We start from the raw sequence: 18,865 nt of genomic DNA, 5'->3' as shown, positions 1-18,865 counted from the left end.
TAATTAAAGGCATATATTCTATATTATACTTTATTTTTTCATCTATGAACTCTACTTTACCTTCATATTCTGGTAACTGAAATTCCTTGTCAATAACATTATGAGCAGGAATTCGAATGTGAAGAACGATATCTTTTTTTATATCTTCTACTAAATTCATGATTGAATCTATGGCTTCCGATTGAACTATTTCTTCTGCAAAGTTAATTATGACACCTTCCAATCTAAAAATATTGCAAATTTTAATATTTGTGTCAATTAAATATAAGTTAATTATATATTACCTTTCTAGGGGTTGCAGTAATTCAACAATAATTTTTTGTTCATCCAATGTACTATCTTCAATCAATAAAGCATTTTGTAATTTAAGTAATGGTACTTTTAAATCCAATAACTCTTCTAAGAAGTCTTCACCATTTGGATTAGCGCTTGACGATATTTTGTCTACTGATACAGCAGCATTTCCAATACTTTGTCTCACTTGACTAATTTTAGCAAATATAGGAGATGTTTCTAAACTCGAAATTGCTGCAAATTTTTCTAAAATAGTAGCAAATTCAAAATGCACTGTGCTCAATTCAGAAGCCATTTTTAAACAAGTTATTGTTTTTTGATCGATATTTTCTACAATATTTCCCGTCATTATGTCCTCTACAAATGCATCTTTTTCTGAAAGTATATTATCTATATTTTCCTTAATTCTTTCCTCTTCATCTTCATATTCAGATATCTTCTTCTGCAGTACCTCTGATTTATTCTGATTCATTTCTGACATTGGAGATACAATATTGTGTATTTCTTGTTTCTGCGTTTCTGCTGAAATTTTTTCAACGTTTTCCTTTGTAAATACAATCTCTTTGCTTACTACTACATTTTGAAAAGGAATGTATTCTTTATCGTACTCATCATTTTGATCATATTCCAATGTACTAGATATGTCAGCTTGTAATTGAATAATTTCTGATTCATATACAGGTTTCTCCTCTATTATCAAGCTCAAACGCTCTTTCAGCTCTCGTAATGGTATTATCAATGTTTTTAATGCTTTAACAACATTATTACTAGCGGGTATTTTCTCTACACATGATGTATCATCTTGGAATAATATATTCTGACTAGCTAAAGAAGGTAAATGTTCTCCTAAATTCTCCAAAGATAATGCTAAATTTTGTAGTACTGGTGAAGTATTTTCTTGCCATGATGCCAATGTGATCTCTTCGGTACTTTCAGATGCTACTTCTTGCATAAGTCCAATAGATTCTTTTAAATTATTAAGTCGTTCTATAACTAAATTATCTTGATCGGACTTCTCCCTTTTTATTTTTTCGATGATAGTAGGATTATCAATAATAAAAGAAATAGATTGCTGTAAATTGTTCAATGGCTCATCTATTAATGACCACAATGCTGTAATACTATCTCGTCTTTCTATTATAAAATCTGTTGCAGATTCCACAGGATCGATGACATTGCTTTGTAATACTTCATTTATTTTTGCTTGTTGACCTACATTTTCTGCTTTTGTCAGATGTATTTTTTCAACTTCATCATCAAAACATTTAATGTCATCACCAAGATTATCTTCGGTTGCAAACTTTAACGTAGTAAAACTCTCAGTTTCTCGTTTAGATACTTCAATAAATTCATCCACTATTGTTTCCACAGTTGTTAGTACGGTTGGTACTTTTTCACCTTCTTTTTTTTGTTCATAATCGTCTTTCCCTTTGTTGACTTCTTTTTCCCCTGTTTGATGAAGCTGTCTATCCGAACTTTCTCCAGACTCAATTGTTTGAATCTGTTTCACCGTGGATACTTTTTTGTTAGAATTGTTTGATATTTCAGTTATTAATTGGTTAATATTACTGAGAGGCATAGAAACTGCTGTCAAAGTTTCAATAACGGACGCATTTTCATCAGCCCCTTCCTGTATTAATTCTTTCTGTAGTACTGAAAAAGTCGAACTAAGATTTGAAGTACATTCTCCAAGTTCTTGCAAAAGTATTTTGGCACTATCTTGGATAATAAAACTATTGTTTTCTTTTACGGCTTCTAATGATGACAATAAATGCTTTGCAGGATACAGAAATCCTTCAATTATTGCTTCTTCATCCATAATTTGATCAGACGTTTGAGTTTGAGATAAATGAATTTGCTTTTGAAACGTTTCTAAAGGCTCCAAAATGAAATTTAATGTTGAATTGTCCATTTGTTCTTCGATCATTGTAATTTTTTGTTCAAGATGTTGCAATGGGTGAATCGTCCTTTCTTGTAAAGATTTCAAACAACTGTTTCTACGTGGCTGACTGGCTTTGCTGAAATTGAAAGATTTTAATTAAATTATGTACTCAAAATAGGATGTATACATTTTTGATAATTCAGCCAGGTCTAAAAGATTTGAAACAAATATGTCAATTTTCTCTTTATGATCGTTGAAAATATATGACTAAATAATAAGATTATTGAAAATTATATCTATTACTATTATCAAATATTTACCTAATTTGATTTTGGACAGAAACGATTGCTGTGTGTAATACATTTATTGAAGATAATATCAATTTTTCTGATGAACTCAAATGATTAGTTTCGCATACTTTGCTATTAATAGCATCGATACCTAATCGTACTTCTTCCATAGCTCGTAAAATAACATTTTTTCTTTCATCAAACAATCCCGCTTCCGTGATTGAAGTTCTTCTGCAACTTCTTACAACCGATATTGAACTTTGTAATTCTAATAATGGTTCAACCAAATATTTTAGATTCAAAATACATTCTCTATCTCGGTCATCATAAGGCTCAATAGAGTTCAATCGGTTAAATAATTCATTCAAAGCGTTCGTAAACTTATTAATAGGTTCATCAAGTATATTTACAATATCACGTTCTAAATTATCTTCGTTCAATTTATCGTTTGATATTTCAATCATTCTTTCTCTAATAATTTCAAGTGGCTTCGAAACACTGCTCAGAGTAGTTAACATTTCTTGACGTAAATTAACTTCATCTAAAGCCACAGGTATTTGAGATTCTATGTCTTCTAGAGCACGAGCCATCGCATCCAAACTTGCTCTACTTGATGTTTCTTCACTTTCTATAGTATACGAGTGAGCTTCTAATGCAAGATGTAAAACATTAAATTCAATCGCACGAATTGGTTGATCTAAGCGATATAAAAGAAGTAGTTCCGGAGCTCTATGGTCTTGCGTTTGAATTAAAGCTTCCCGAACTTCTAGTATTGGCTGTAATAATTCTTTTAATGACAAGGAAATTCTTTCTGAGCTCTCATTAAGTTCTCCTTGGGATAACTCAACAGTTACACCCGATGTCTCAACAGCAATTTGCAAAACATTAGAATGAACTGTACCAATTGTTCTCCTTAAATGTTCAAGAGCTTCCGCCAGTCGAGAAACAGGCTGAGGCATGGTTACAGATTCCTGCTCAAATTCTTCTAAAATCCCTAAAATATCTTCTTGAATTTGTTCAAGAGATTTAGATATTGTAAACGCAAATTCTTCTTTTGGGTATATTACATGTTTATCATGGATTTTCTCAAATTTTCTACGAATTTGATCGGGCGAATCCATAGACAATTCAGACTCCCTATCCAGTAGCGAATCAGTAGAAATATCGGAATGGACTAATTCTTGGGCAGTTTCTTTAGTTATTTTAGAAGCTTGAAATTGTTCTAAACTGGATGAATCTTCAGATTGTATCTTGTAAAGCAAAGAATCAGAAGCGGTTACCAGTGCTTTTTCAGAAATGGGAGTACTCTTCACATCTTTTAGTTTAACTTCCTTTTCCGAATATTCTGGTTTAAAGTCAACAGAAACATAGCTTTCAGATTGGATGTCGAAAATTTCTTCAGTAGGACTGTGAGTAGAAATTTTAGGATGGAGATTTATATGTGCTTTTATATCTTCTACTAAATTGATGACTGAATTTAAAGCTTCTGATTGGACTATTTCTTGTTCAAAATTAGTTACGACGGTTTCTAATCTGAAAATTGAGAAAGTTTTAATACAGATCAATTAAATATCAATTAAATCAAGAAAGTCAATTATATATGTACCTTTCTAATGGTTTCAATAATTCAGCTATAATTTTTTGTTCGTCCAATGTACTATCTTCAGTCAACAAAGCATTTTGTAATTTGAGTAATGGTACTTTTAAATTTAATAACTCTTCTATAAGTTCTTCAACGTTCGGATTAATACTTGACGATATTTTATCTATTGATACAGTAGTGTTTCCAATGCTTTGAGTCACTTCACTAATTTTATCAAATATAGATGTTTTAATATCTGCAATATTTTGAGATTTTTCTAAAATATTAGCAAGCTCAAAATACACTGTACTCAATTCAGAAGCCATTTGTAAGCTATTAATCATCTGTTGCATAGAACTTATAGAATTATTATCGGTAATTTCATGGAAAACATCTTTTTGTTCATTTTTTTCTAGTTCATTTACAATAACTGGGATTTGTTGCTTTAATTCTTCAACAATTGTATAAATAGGCTTCATCAAATCTATGAATTCGTCATGCGATTCGGTTCTCTCAACGTATTGCACAACAGATTGTAAAACACTTTCTATAGAATTAAGAGGGTTCATAATATTTTTAATTATTGGCACCTCTTCAGGTATTTGATCAGCAGTAAGAAACAGTTGTAAATTAGTCAATGGAACTTTTAATTTTATTAAAGCTACCATCGCGTCATCTTTTCTCAGTGTAGTGGCTTTATGAACTGCATATGAAACAGCTTCCCGTAGTTCTGCAAGACACGATGCTAGTTCAGAAGTTTGCGGAAGTTTCGCTTGCGTTTCTTCCACAACTGCTTCAACCTCATGCAAGACAGTATTAACAGCTGACTGTGTGTCAATGAGATTGTCAAGAATGACTTCAGGAAAACTAATTGGTTCCTCAATACTTTCAGATCTTTCAGCTTCAAATTTATTCAATTCTTCTGCTGCAGTTACTAGTGAAGTTTTTAAATTCACTACAAATGTGGTTCTAGGGTCGCTTTCATATCCTTCCAATGCAACAACAAGTGCATCTAGACGTGAAAGAATTTCATTAAATGCATCTGACATTTTTAACGTTATCTCAGGACTATCTTTGGAAATTTCTCCACAAATGGCATATTTTGAAGACCGCTGTAAATCCTCTAAAGGACGTGCGAGTGATTCTACTAGTACTGCATCTATATTTTCGGTCCATCCTCCAAACTAAACAATAGAATATTCATAATGTTAATACAAATCTTATTATTAAGATTTTCAAAGTCAATTTTTTTAAGTTTACTTACTTGATTCAAAGGTATTTCACTCAAATATGCGCCCAACGTTCGATAAATTGTATTCAGTGCTGTGAGCATTGTAGAATCTACGTCTACATTTATTTCTTTTAATGTTTTACCAAGTCTATCAGTAGTTCGAATAGCTCTTTCCAAGACAACAGGACTTTCACTCGTATTGCGTCCTGACAATTCATTTTCCAATTTAGCTAACCCAAATAGAATCTCATCGACAGGATCTACTAAAGACTCGAGGATTGACAGATTCAAATGGATTGTACCATCATTTTCTTGTCTTCGCAATAATTCCAATCCTCTTAACAGTTCTTCAGTAGGACCACCGATAGTTTCAAGTATCGAAATACGTACAGTTTGAATCAATGATCTGTCGCCAGCGCTCTTCAAAGCTTTTTCTTCAATAGCAGCTATAAGTTCACAAAGATTTTGTATCGGATTTATTACGTTATCCGTCACAAATATATCAATCAATTTGTCGTCCTCCAAAAGGAAATCGGAATCTATTAAAGCTTCTCTAAGAATCAATACAGGATCGGCAATTTGACGCAACAAATGAACAAGTCTCTCCTTATTTGTTCGCGAAGATGGTCGTTCGACTTCTTGTTCTTCGTCATTCATAAAAGAAACTTTATTTTCTAAAAGATCTTTATGTTGATACTCATCTTTACCTGCCGAAGTAGACTCTTCAGAACTTTCTTTTTCACCTAATTGTTGTTTCTTTAACTTCTTTTCTCCTTTATGTTTCTTTTTTAGAATCCCAGAAGCCGAATCTAGGGATGAATCTCCATTTTCAAGACTAGAACCTCCACTTATACTCCTTTTACGCATTTCTTTTCGCATTTTTTCATCTACTGCCATACTTTCATACTTCGTCCGAGCCGATGAAATAGCATCTACAAATGCTTCACTATCAATATCTATATCCATATCGAAATCGTCAATATCTTGGTCCAGTAATACAACAGGTTCATTCGCACTGTGATAACTTTCTGATTCTTGAGTTTCAAATATTTTTGATGAAACGCTACTGGACTTCCGTCTTGCAGGTCGCGTTGGTATTTTACTATCATCCGATAATTCTGTAAGTTGTGGAGACGATAAAGAAGTTCCTTCAATCATTGATATATCTTCAATATCAGCTTCTGTACGTAAATCATCCCCTTCTTCAAGACTAACAAAGTAATCTGGTGAAACATCTATTACTACAGCTTCCATCAATAAATTACCAGAAGTAGAAGTTTCTTTTACAAAACGCATTGGTGGTAGTTCTACAACATTATGTTCTACAAAAAACAATTAAAATTTAGTTCGAAAATGTAAAATAAATACACGATACATCAATTTAAACTTTACAAACCTGATATGTGTTCAGATAGTTGATCAGCATACATTTCTACAATTTGCAACGCTTCTTCTTCAGTAAGATCTGGAGTTTCGTAAAGACTAACGGAAACATCTTTTCCATCAAAACTAAATGATACTTCACCACGGTCATCAATCGTAACGGAATCAGTTTGAGCAGTATCCATGAGTTGTGACGTCCTTTCTTCGTGAATTGTAGATAAAGACAGATTGCGTGCAAGTTCACGTTCATCTACATGAGATATTATTGGTAAGTTTCCATCTAAAATTCGAGGTGAGGAAGCCCGATCTGAAAGATATGAGGTAGAATATTTAATGAGCAAAGTCAACTTTTTCAGCCAAATTTTATTTTTCCAAACTACCTTCAAACCCAAGAAGAGAAGCAGAGCTACTAACAGTTCCCATGCAATTAGTTGCTTCGCATGTATATGTACCCAAACAACAAGTGCCATCTTGACCAGATATAATTCTGTGAATATCACCTGGTTTAAGTTCTTCACCATCTTTATACCACTTCAAAACTGGCTGTGGTACACCAATAACTTTACATTCTAGATTTACAGCGCCACCATCCGATAGAATAGCACGCAAGTTTTCCAAAAATGTAGGTTTCTTGAAGTGCTTTGGAATGATAAGTTTAAGAAAACACGAAGTCACGCTTTGACCAAAATTATTGCTGGCAACACATCTCCATTCGGCCTGATCACAAAACTCGAGCGTCTGGATGTCCAAATGACAAATTCCAAGAGTTTCTCTTTCTATCCTATATCGGTCTTCGCTATCTATAGGATGATCATCTCGATACCAAGCTAAACTTGGTTCAGGTATGACACTGACTGCGACGTTAAAAATGTCATTCAGTGTCATTATAAAAGAACTATTTTGCAATAAAATATTACTAAATCTGTTGAATATCTTACCTTGAACAGTAAATTTAAAATTTTCATTTATTTTAGCTTCACTGCTTCGTAAGCCCTTAATGAATTTCGGTGGTTGATTTGTTGTCAAAAGTTGTAACCGTTCTTCTTCATTTAATTGATTTTGTATATCTTCCACAGTTAGTTCAGCCGTACTTTTGGCTTCGCCCATGCAATTTTTAGCAATACAACAATAAGACCCTGAAAATTTGAATTATACCTCAGAGAATCAATAACTTTCGGGTTATAATATTCACTACATTTATGACAATATTACCTAATGAATTAGTTCCAGTAAGTTGATAGACATCACCAGGTTTCAGCTCCTGTCCATCTTTGAACCACCTTAATAAAGGTGTTGGAAAACCAACCACTTTGCATTCGAATGACACTAAACCTTCTTCCGTCAATACTGCTTTCAAGCTCTCCATAAAGCGAGGCTGTCTGTAATTTTTTGGAACTACCAACACAATTTATTTGTATTGTGACAAAATCATGTAAAATAATTTTACAATTGGTGAATTGATCAACAAAAAGTAAGTTTCTTACTGGACATTGCAACAAAACACGTCGTAAACTGCTTAACATTTTCGGCACTGGTGGCAACGCATTTCCACTCGCCTTCATCTACTGCTTCCGTAGGATTGACTTGAATAGAATATCCTCCAAGTCCATCTTCCATAATTTTGTAACGCTCCCCTTCTTCTACTTTTCCTTCTTTATTATACCACGTAATTTCTTTTGGCCAAGGTGGTACTTGAACTGCATGAAATATTTGAAATGGTTAATTTAATTTTTGTACTATGTGAAATAAGAAAATTTCTTACCTTGACAACATAGAAAAAGTTTTTCTGAAATTTTACAACATTCATCTTTTAATATCTCTTTGAAAATAGGAGGATCTCCAGTTACAATCAACCTATCAGCTGGCTTTAGCGATCCTTCTCTACTTCCCTTTCCAACAACGTGTACCTACGCAAAAGATGTAAATTAACTGATGTAGTTAAATGTCAATCTACATTGTCACAAAACTACATCACTTCAAACAAATAATCAAACCAATAATCAATTACCCGAGATGTCGAATAAGCTGTACCCATGCAATTAACGGCTTCACATGTGTACGTTCCCAAAGACGTGGGATCGTCTGGATCCGCCGTTAAAGCAAAAACATCTCCAGCCCTAATTTCCTTATCATCTTTGAACCATTTTAATACTGGAGTCGGTACTCCAACAACTTTACATTCTAATGATACTGTGCCAGTCTCGGTTAGCAACGCTCGTAGTTCCGTCATAAACTCTGGCCTTTTGTATGCTTTCGGAACTAAAGCCACGTTAGACGAGGTAATTATTGAACCGTCACATCAATATACGGCTTGTGAATATAATGCTTATTTATGATGAATAAAAAGGCTACCAAGAACATTCAGGTGCGAGGTACAGGACGATCGACCCGATCGATTTTCAGCCATACAAGTCCAATGGCCTTGATCCTCAACGGTCACCGGTGCGACGTCAACGCAATAAAAGTTCCCCTCATGCACAAAGGCGAATCTCGGTCCCTCCTGGATCGGCTCATCGTTTCTGTGCCAAGTCACCTAAAATTAGATCGTAATTAAAGTTAGTACACGGCGAGACTAATATCTTTCTCAGCTTCGTTTCTTTTCGCTCGTAGTCCTCTATGCCGCGACACTCGCCCAGTCAAACTATAAATCTAACTTTGCTTGCGAGCGAGACAGACTTAGGTAGTAAGTCGAGGTATAATTTTAACAATGTGATATAATACTTATGATCTGAAGAAATTTCTGTTTCAAGAAAAAATATTTCTTGTTTTATATCAGTATTTTGAGTACTATAACAAATGAATATTATTTTTGTTACTTGAAAGAAGACGAAGTCGACTACAACATAAATTAATTATCGTTTATGACTTTAATATTATGAAAACACTCAAAATGTCGTTATTTCAAAATGTTACAAATCCAGATAAAACCAACATTTTAGATAAATGACTTATGGTATAAAAATGAAAACATTCAGATCTAAATTGAGCATGTTGGCATACGTAGATCGAAGCTTCAAGCTACTTTCTCCGTTCGTCAAATATTTATACACGTCAGAAACGCCCTCGACGAGAGTATTCGTTACGAAAGCTGGCGCGGCCGGCCGAGCGGTCGTAAATCGCACGCATTCCCGAAGCTACCTCAATGCGTGCGTTATTGCACAACCGCTGTCCTAACAATGTGTAATAATAGTCCGGTGAGGTTCATAGACCTCGCGTTTTTGCAAAGATCCACGGCTATTCGTATATACAATTGTCCGGTTCGTCGATCTCTACGGCACACCCTAATCGGACACACGGAAATCGAAGTGCTTTGAACTGTCTGATCGCCAGATTTCGGTGAAATTCGCACATTTGTCCCTCTGGTATATATAATCGTCGCGGTCGCGACGTTTTATTGGATAGTTACCTTTTGGTTCTGCTTTGTACTCGAGTTACGACGAGTTATAATTAAATACAATCTGGAGCTGTATTTTCTTTTATAAAATATGAACAGATTTAACTCGAACGATATTTACTCAAATCACTTGTGCAATCGAATGCTGAACTTGATAAATCGTTTAGCGAAGATAAAAGTACAACCATTCTCTCTAAGATGAACACCACGATGATTTTTTCTGTGCAGCGAATGAGCACGACATCTTCGTCACGGTATGGTAAAATGATAAAATTAAAAATAAAGGCTGACCTTAGGATCGGTGGAGCTTCGAATTTCGACGAGGAATCGCGTCCTCGTGCCGACCTTAACAGTGAGATCGGTAAGTCGGCGCAGAAAGAGGGGCGGATCGCCCTCTTCGTAAAACGAAGGCTCGTCCACGCTCATGTGGATTCGCCTGGAAAAGAGTCGCTCGGATTCGTTGTCGTGTGGCAGCCGTTTGGCTACGAGGGCGTAATGTCCCGCGTCATCTCTGCTCGTGTGCTGCAGTCTTAGCTGAACCACGTTGCCGCGCGCCTCCACGCGGAACCGCTTGCTGGGCAGTGGCGGCTCGCCTCGGTATCTGTGGACAACGCTTGCTTATTATAATTCCTTCTTTTTTATTCTCCCTTCAATGACGCGCCGACACACTCTCATGTGTCACGAATTTCCCTCGAGATCCATTCATTTATTAAATAATTGATTTTTATAATTTCTTATTCGAATGATATACGTTATTTCATTCACATCCAATCATTGTCGTAATAATGTAAAGTGAAAATGTTCGAATACAATGATCCTAATATTTATGCAACAAAATAAATACAGAGATAGATGGACCAAGGGAATATATTACAACGATTTCAACTGACGTCATTTAAAAGTTGATAAGTAAATCTGAGTGGATAACGAAATTTATAAATGATTTCTAAACATTACATCAGTGAGTTTGTTTCCTTTATCACAAAGAATGGCATCTATGTAATTCATCACCAGTTCGCTCATAATTTCTAACGTACTCTTAAAAAAGACTTTTCCAAACACCTCAGGGCTGTTACATTAGAAAAATGTAAAAAGTTAAAATCTTTAAATATTTCGTTCATTTTCACTTATTGTTTCAGATACATACAGATAATAACAGATTTTAATTTAGTTAATTAAAATTGATTTTGAAATTATATAAATTAAATGTATCGTGTAAATCTTTTATGGTATTTACTCCATTACGTTCGGTTAATTAATTCAAAGAATCTCCTACATCTTTTAACCTTAAAAAAAAATTTAATTGATATGTAAAGTATCAACATTTATTTAAGTACTTTATCTATTAATATTTATCTTTATTTATTTAAGTCCCTAGACCTAATAGAACAAGTGCATTCAAACGCGAGAGTATTATTAGTAACAACCGATGAAATACCGAGAAATCTGGTACAACTTTAGCTCCGTTTATAGTTGTTTTATTATTAACGGCTTCCAATCTACTGTAACCACTTCGATTCACCTATAATTATTACGTGAGATACTTTTCTAAGAAGATCTATCTAGAAACTTTAATATTTTCAGTCATTTTATTAAACACTGACTATATTACAATCGTCCTAAGCATCTGTAAAATAATCAAATTTGAAATGAAACTATCGAGCGCTGAAATATTTATGAAAAAAAACTAAAGTAGTTGGAATATGCCTTTCATTCAAGCGGAGAGTTTTGTATGTACGGCGTGGACGAGATTGCGCAAGCTCTCTTTCTGCCGCCGCGCCGGGATTGTCCGAATTCCGAGTGTCGCCCTGACGAGCGCCAACCTTGAACGCCACCGTATGCACGACAGATAAAGATGTTCCGACACTCACTTTTGCCGACAATATATAAAAGCTTTTTTAACTTTGCATTTTTTTCGCATAAGTTTGCTTCGATATTACTGAAATGAATTTTAAAGCTCATTCTTATCATAGTAACGGGCAAATAAGCATAAGAGTTATATAAATTCGACCAAATACTGACATATATCAAAGAAAGGAATGTCATGAAACTGATTACGATATTGTATCAAGTATGAGACTTTCACTATTACATGATACCATATTTTACTACAATACAGATAACTAACATTTTTTGACTTTAATTCAACATACCTGCTATACAATTTACTTTAATATTAATTATAATGATGTTTAGTAGCTTTTACTATTCTAGTCGATTACATTTTCAGTTTGTATAGAGTTATGACTTTCATACGCAAAAAATTGAAAAATCATAGAGAGAAATCATATGAAAATTTTACACGACGTCTACTCCGGCATGAAGGTATTTAAAAATGAGCGAAAATAAAAAAAGAACTTCGAGAAGTAACGAGTTCACCAGAAAAGCTAAAGCCCCAATGAAAATTAAGTAAAGCCTGGTAAAAATGTTTGAATCAACATGTGTCGAAGATACACGCGTGCATTAGAACTCGTATCTTTCTTTAAACGCCATTGCCCGTTTCGCGAGGCAGACGTATATACAAAGCGAGTCTTCGCACATGTGGGTTTTCGGGATCGCCATCCCGTGGATTATGTCACGTCTAGGTACGCTTATGTATAAAAGCCGCGAGAGCTTACGTCAGTTAACACGAGGGCGCACACGAAACGCCGCGCGATATTTCTAGAGCGTCGCTCGTTCGGCTTTGAACGCGAGTTCTCTTTCGCCGCAACACGTGCACGAGACAGCACTCGCTACATCTATATATAAACGTACTGGAGTGCTTTTCGTTGCAGTGGGCCATGTGCATTTATCAGAGCTACCGGTCATTTTTCTCAAACTCGTCGCGTCTCTATCATTGGAACAGAAGGATTATTATGTACTTTGTCGTCGCGCTCAGATGTAAGCTTTCCTTGGAACTCTGAAACGAAGCATTTATATATATATAAATATATATATATATATATGTATATCATGAAATTCAAATAGATATTGGTGGGCGTTAGTCTAGTTTAGTTTTTGTTTTAATGACTTCTTTTTTAAAAAGTATGATGTTTAAAATAGGATCGGTTTCTTCACGTGTCTCTTCTTCGGCAAAAATACTCATCGACTGAGTGATTCACTCACAAGATTCATTCGCGATTTAAGTCAAGTGAAAAAATTCTACACAGAAATACTCGCGAAATTAGTTGGAACATAATCATCCGAACGGTGCGAGTTGAAGTGTGCGCTCTGAAGAGATCTATTTCTAATGAACACATGGCCGTGACCCTTTTAACCAGACTACGCGCACCAGTGTCCATTCGCGAATTGCATTTTCACAGTAATCCGCAATTTTATTCGACCGCCACTTTGCCACGCTCATAGCCATTTCTGATTGAAATGCGCGAAAAATTTCAAATTCAGACGCCGACCAAACTGGGACTCCTTATTATTTATGATGATAAAAAATGACCGAAATACCTTTTGTGGTCTAATAATAACGGCGAAGATTATTTGCCAAAGGCTTGTGTCATGTTCAACAACGGATTGATTGCGGCTCGATTGCTCGATACGAAGTAACATAGTCAAAGAAAAGCCGATGAAATTTCAAATACAAAGTTTTTACGGCATAGTATCAAAGGACCGATAAAAGCGCACTTTGCGTTCAATGAGTAGACTTCCGTGCAATGATGTTAAACTCAGATCACGCAGATGCGCAGCGCCATATTTTGTTCTAGACAACTTTCTTAACGAAAAGTGCTGTATATCGTTTTATAAGTGGCTCCTCGCGACGGACACAGTACTCAAAAATCCTGGGTGAAACTTCACTAGATAAGCTAATTTTTTGATTCACTCGAACGACATGCGATTACCGATAACTGGATCGACGATTCGAACCGCTCCAAAAGTTTAACTTCTTCTCTTTGTCGCACTTGCAGCACTGACTTCCCATGACTCGGTTCCAATGCCATCGAGTCTCAATCCTCTCGTGCAGCCATTCGACAAAATCAGCGCAACACACATTAGCTAGCTATCTGTTTTTCTTTTTTTACCGCTATACATTGAAATCGTCGGAGGGAGCGCGCTTTTCTGCGTCGACGTCGCGTGAAACGTCACGACGGTGTGCCGCCGCGAAGTTTCATGCGCGCGCGCTACCAACCGAGACGCAACCCCGGCCTATTTCGTCGCTAGCCAGCGAGATACAGCTCGAGATGCTCGCGAGAGGGACAGAGACAGAGAGAAAACTCGATCGCCACCACTCTTACTCGCTCGACGTGACGTACATGATTGTCAACGGCAATGAGCTTTCAACGTATTTTCGGTAGAACGGACTCGTTCGTTTGGACAAACGTACTTTTTCAAGTTTTCGTTTTTTTACTGGTCAATTAATCGAACTATTTAATGCATTCATCGATCGACACTTGTCAGAATAAATAATATAAGTGCTAATTTTTTATCGAGTCATTCATACTTTAAAATGTATTTACGTTTTGTTCAAACATTAAAATTCCGCGTCTGATTCATGATTCATTCAACGTACCATCGATTTTCAATATGCAAATGAAATTTCTTTCCAGTTTATTCCATACGAATCATACTTTCATTTATTGAAATTTTGTTACTCCACAAAAAGTAATTGTTTTAAATTATTACTCATTCGCCAAATTTGAATTTTAATATTATTTTTGTTGTAGATTACCTTTCCGTATGATTAACATTGCCGAATAGCATCTTCACTACCCAAGTGATAAAAACGTTATTCACTTTTTGTTCACTCCGCACTAACCTCTACATTAGCTCATTAATCACATAAATTTTTACCATAAGGTAACACTTACTAGAGTTACACATAGATTCATTCACCATAAAAACACTTTAATAGTCAAGACTTTAATTTTTCAAGGCTCGCTTGAGATATATTTCCAAAGCAGCTATTTAATTAACAAACAGATACGGCAGTTATTAAATGATCTCAGTATCCAAGCAAAAACATTCGAAAAATCGAAAATACTTGTCGACGTGCTTTGGAGAAAACGTAGTGTTTACGAGAGTCGCACCTACTTAATCTTCTTGAACGCATTAACAAGCCACATCTGAATATCTATCAGCCGGCTCTGTCCTGGCTGACGTTAAATAGGTCAAGAACCGCGTCACGGGCTTTTGAACTTGAAAAAAAAAAAATATTTTATTGGCTCTGATAGCGAGTTTGAGCCCCCACTCTTTGTACGTGTCGGCGTATTAGCATTGTTGTCGAGCTTCGTATTTTTTGAACTATTTATTTAGCTATGTGCTACGGGATTATTTTTAATACGACTGGGTTGTCGTTGCTTAGTGTATTGCATTGCAACATGATTTCTTTGTTTTTATAAATCAATAGAAGTTGAGAGATTCAAAATTTACGAATATGGAATAATCGTTAACTGAACATTATTTTCCGTACTGGCTGCAATACCCGCTGTTTTTGAAAAGACTACAAGTTAAAAGCTATGCAATTACTACAAGGAGTTTTAAGTATTGAACTAGAATACGCAATTACGAACACTGTTTTGCAAGAATTTTGATAATGCGTATTAATTATCCAAGATATTTGAAACATTTTTTACCGATTGCTGCATCTAAACGAGCAGAACATCCCCGACAATTATATAATTTATATTATTTTTTATTAACAATCCGAATTATAATAAAAGAGCGTAAGAACAAAACAGCACGGTGTTTTTACAAAATTATCCGTATAATAAAAACACTTTTGACATTATACTTTATGTACTCGTTCGGTGCATATCATTTTTCAGCGTAACGACAAGTCGAAACTGCTTATGCGATCCAAGAAAACAGAGCACTCGCATCGCATACTAAATCACTCACCACGAAAATCTCGACTACAAAAAATTTCGGCGAATCCGGTAAACATCTAACGAATCTTTCGGCGCGCGTCGAAGTTAACAGCGCGAGTCGAAAATTGCAGCGCGCGCAGTTTCGCAATCGCGGCGCAGTCTGCTAAAACGCGCATCCTCGGCGAATCACGGCGACAAGAACAAAGAACAGCGGCGAGATTTCTAGTCGGGTCACAAGGCATTCGCTTGAAATTTTCAGGTCTTGGTCGTTCGCCTGCAAAGCAGTTCCAGTAAGTATATGCCGCTAACCCTGGCATTGAAGCGAAACACACGCAGAGACGGCGAGATGACACGACCAGAATAATTCCCGACCTCGTGAAAATTGAGTTGACGCCGGATTGAAATAACATCGCGCTATGTACAGACAAACACAGCCACCGATCCTTGGCACAAGGCACGCAGAAATCGGGATGACGACTGGTTGCTCCGGTGCGCATGTACGGTTGTACGTGCATTTACGAAACAACTAGTTTTTCGCTCTGTGAATATGCATTTTTAATTGCACGATAATCCGAAGTTTATTCATTAACTATTTCGGTGAAGTTTACTTCTTAATTTTGTAAATGGTGATGATGCTTTTCTTGAAAAATTTATTAGCACAAAACGTACGAGCTTGTAAATTATTTGGACACTTTGCGAAGTTGAAGAAAATGACACTTTCTTTTATTATTTACGATGGTTTTGTTCAATCAACCACGCCATATTTTACTCGTGGCTTCTATAATCTTCAACTTCCTCGTTGTAGTAAAAAAAGGGAATTTAATGGTTTTCCAAAGAAAAGAATACGTGTACAATTAAGAAAAAATACGCATAACGTTTTCCTTATGCTGTTCTTCGCTAAAATTCATAATCCAGCCATAAGATGAAAATCTTTTGCAGAGTTACAATTGCTTATACGCTTCCATAAATATTCCTCTAAAATTCAAACAATAAGTCATTTTACAGGGGCCAATCCAGTCAAGCAGTCCCGGGATACCGTCGGTGCAGTATGTTATATTTCTATGACAGCGTGTCCAAAGTTTAACGCATTTACCCGCTCTCACAATAGCCTCGTCGCCGCGAGACAGCCATAAATCGAAGCTACTCAAAGTCCCATAATCTCGTCGGTCGCCAGTTTGCTTTTCCCTGTCAAAGTCAAGCAGAGTAATTACATCGCAAAGAAAACTCACATTTCGAATAAATAGTCCACTGGATTGACAGTGGAGCGTAGGTTCAGCGACACGAATATATCCTCGCCTTCACGACAGCGCATCTCCAGTACGTCGTCCTCGCTCTCCTCCCATGGCGAGTCTTCCGCTTCGGAAGCGCGATCTGCAAATAAATGATATTTCAATTCCACTTCTTTGTCAGTTTGTGTACATTTCACTTTTTATCATTTAATTGGCAGTCATCGATGAATTAACATTATTATTATTATTATTATTACGTAGATAAAATAATTTTTTTTTATTTTTCGACGAAATGAACGAAATCTGGTGTATAAAATTATCGTGCAAAGTCAGTGCCCGTATAATATTCTGTCTTAACTGTGCCCACACAAATTATAATAAATATATTAAAATCATAATCGCACCCAATTCGAGGAATGTCGCACCCAAGCGCGCGCAATTACGTAAAGGTATAAATATTATTTTCGGCAAATAGCAAACTAGATTATCTAATTTAATTTGTAACAAAAAACATTAGGCTTCGTTGGCAAGCTTCCCAACTCTTATTACTACAACAACAAATCAAATGCGAGCGGTGGGCACGCACTCATTGATAACTTGGCGCGAAAGTGAAAGCAGGCACACGTACACCAAAAGAGAAAAAAAGACGAAGCAAGCCAACAAGAAAGTATGGAATAATTCGTAAACGTAGATTTTCGCCGGCTTGCTGCTAAAAATAAAATGCGCCTCCTGTGTTTCCGTTTCTCGACGCGCCAGCGCGCTGGCGCGAAGCGCGACCTTCGTGGTGGCGCGAAATTCAAACGGACGGCCTATTTTCATTCGGTTTGGCAACTATAACGACTTTTCCACGACGATCGATCATTTCGTAACTCGTGCCTCGTGCGCCATTGGTTTTCTTCAAAAAAGAAAAGCGGGTATTTGTTTCTTTCCGTTGCCTCGCCACCCGAAATAACGGCACCAACGCTGTACCTACTTTGCTCGACGGCATCGATAGTTATCAAGCTCACCAACGGATCCATCGCAAAAGCATGAGTATCTTCATCGCTCTCACTTTGGCATTGGAATTCCGCAAAACTCTCGATGCCCCCTGTTGGAGTAGTATTTTTACGAGTGCGATTAATTTTAGCTTCGCAAGCGACTGAGAATGAGCGAGAGAACATGCAAGCTACAAGTAAAAAATTCACGTAATTTTAGTTTAAGCGAGCCGAGATTAATGGATTGCAGTCGAGGCTTGAATAATGTCCAAGTGTGCTTCTAAGTTTATTATCTCACTCTCGCGCCGTAGGTTGCGATTTATTTATTTTTTTTTCATTTTTCAAAGTCAGAGACTTTGCGAAGTCGACAATTGTTTTTTATTAACGCGTGTGCACTGCTGCTAGTGTCGTCGCGAGAGCTTTCGCAACAGAAAGAAATTTGAAACCTAAAAACCGCCAACCATAACCCACTTACTTGTGGCAAAGTCAAAACACGCTGTCTAAAAATAAAGATCGCTCCTACTTCGATTTTTTTTCTTTCACTCACTCTCGCACTCCTCGTCCGGGCAATATGATTTACCTGTTAGAGTCATATCCCAAAAGTGCGATGGGAAAAGTGATGTGGTGGTGTTGGTGGTGGTGTTGTTGTTGATGGTGCTAGTCGTCAGTACCGGCTTGTCATAGCTGACACACGGACACACTTCACGCGGTCGCGAGCGCGCGAAATATCACAAGTCGTCGATATGCCTTCCGGCCTCTCTTTCGCGCCGACGGCCACTGAGCTTTGGCGCGAGACAGAGAAAGAGAG

At 36.3% G+C, this 18,865-nt stretch overlaps 2 protein-coding genes across 2 annotated transcripts in view; both read right to left on the bottom strand.

Annotated features, from left to right (window-relative positions):
- Positions 1-6,847, bottom strand: part of LOC131673498 (titin homolog) — a 78,420-nt gene extending 71,573 nt beyond the window's left edge. Inside the window, exons 1-7 of the mRNA XM_058951518.1 lie at positions 6,676-6,847; positions 5,313-6,601; positions 4,073-5,232; positions 2,497-3,999; positions 1,612-2,312; positions 285-1,014; positions 61-224 (exon numbers count right to left, since the gene is read on the bottom strand). Of these exons, the coding sequence (XP_058807501.1) occupies positions 61-224; positions 285-1,014; positions 1,612-2,312; positions 2,497-3,999; positions 4,073-5,232; positions 5,313-6,601; positions 6,676-6,847 (5,719 nt within the window). The remainder of the gene's footprint in view (positions 1-60; positions 225-284; positions 1,015-1,611; positions 2,313-2,496; positions 4,000-4,072; positions 5,233-5,312; positions 6,602-6,675) is intronic.
- Positions 6,848-7,025: 178 nt separating this feature from the next.
- Positions 7,026-18,650, bottom strand: LOC131673491 (myosin light chain kinase, smooth muscle-like). Its single transcript, XM_058951510.1, has 11 exons — positions 18,605-18,650; positions 18,057-18,248; positions 17,084-17,225; positions 10,348-10,657; positions 9,015-9,195; positions 8,671-8,921; positions 8,425-8,569; positions 8,147-8,359; positions 7,875-8,057; positions 7,601-7,798; positions 7,026-7,516 (listed from the first exon to the last, which is right to left on the bottom strand). Exons 1-11 carry the CDS (start codon positions 18,648-18,650, stop codon positions 7,026-7,028), a joined length of 2,352 nt encoding a protein of 783 aa, XP_058807493.1.
- Between the last annotated feature and the right edge of the window lie 215 nt (positions 18,651-18,865).

The sequence above is a fragment of the Phymastichus coffea genome, unplaced genomic scaffold (genome assembly GCF_024137745.1).
Source record: "Phymastichus coffea isolate CEN01 unplaced genomic scaffold, Cenicafe_Pcof_1.1 PCOF00180, whole genome shotgun sequence".
NCBI classification, from domain to species: Eukaryota; Metazoa; Arthropoda; class Insecta; order Hymenoptera; family Eulophidae; genus Phymastichus; species Phymastichus coffea.
Note: the sequence above shows the minus strand (reverse complement) of the source record. Positions and strands in the feature narration are given on the sequence as shown.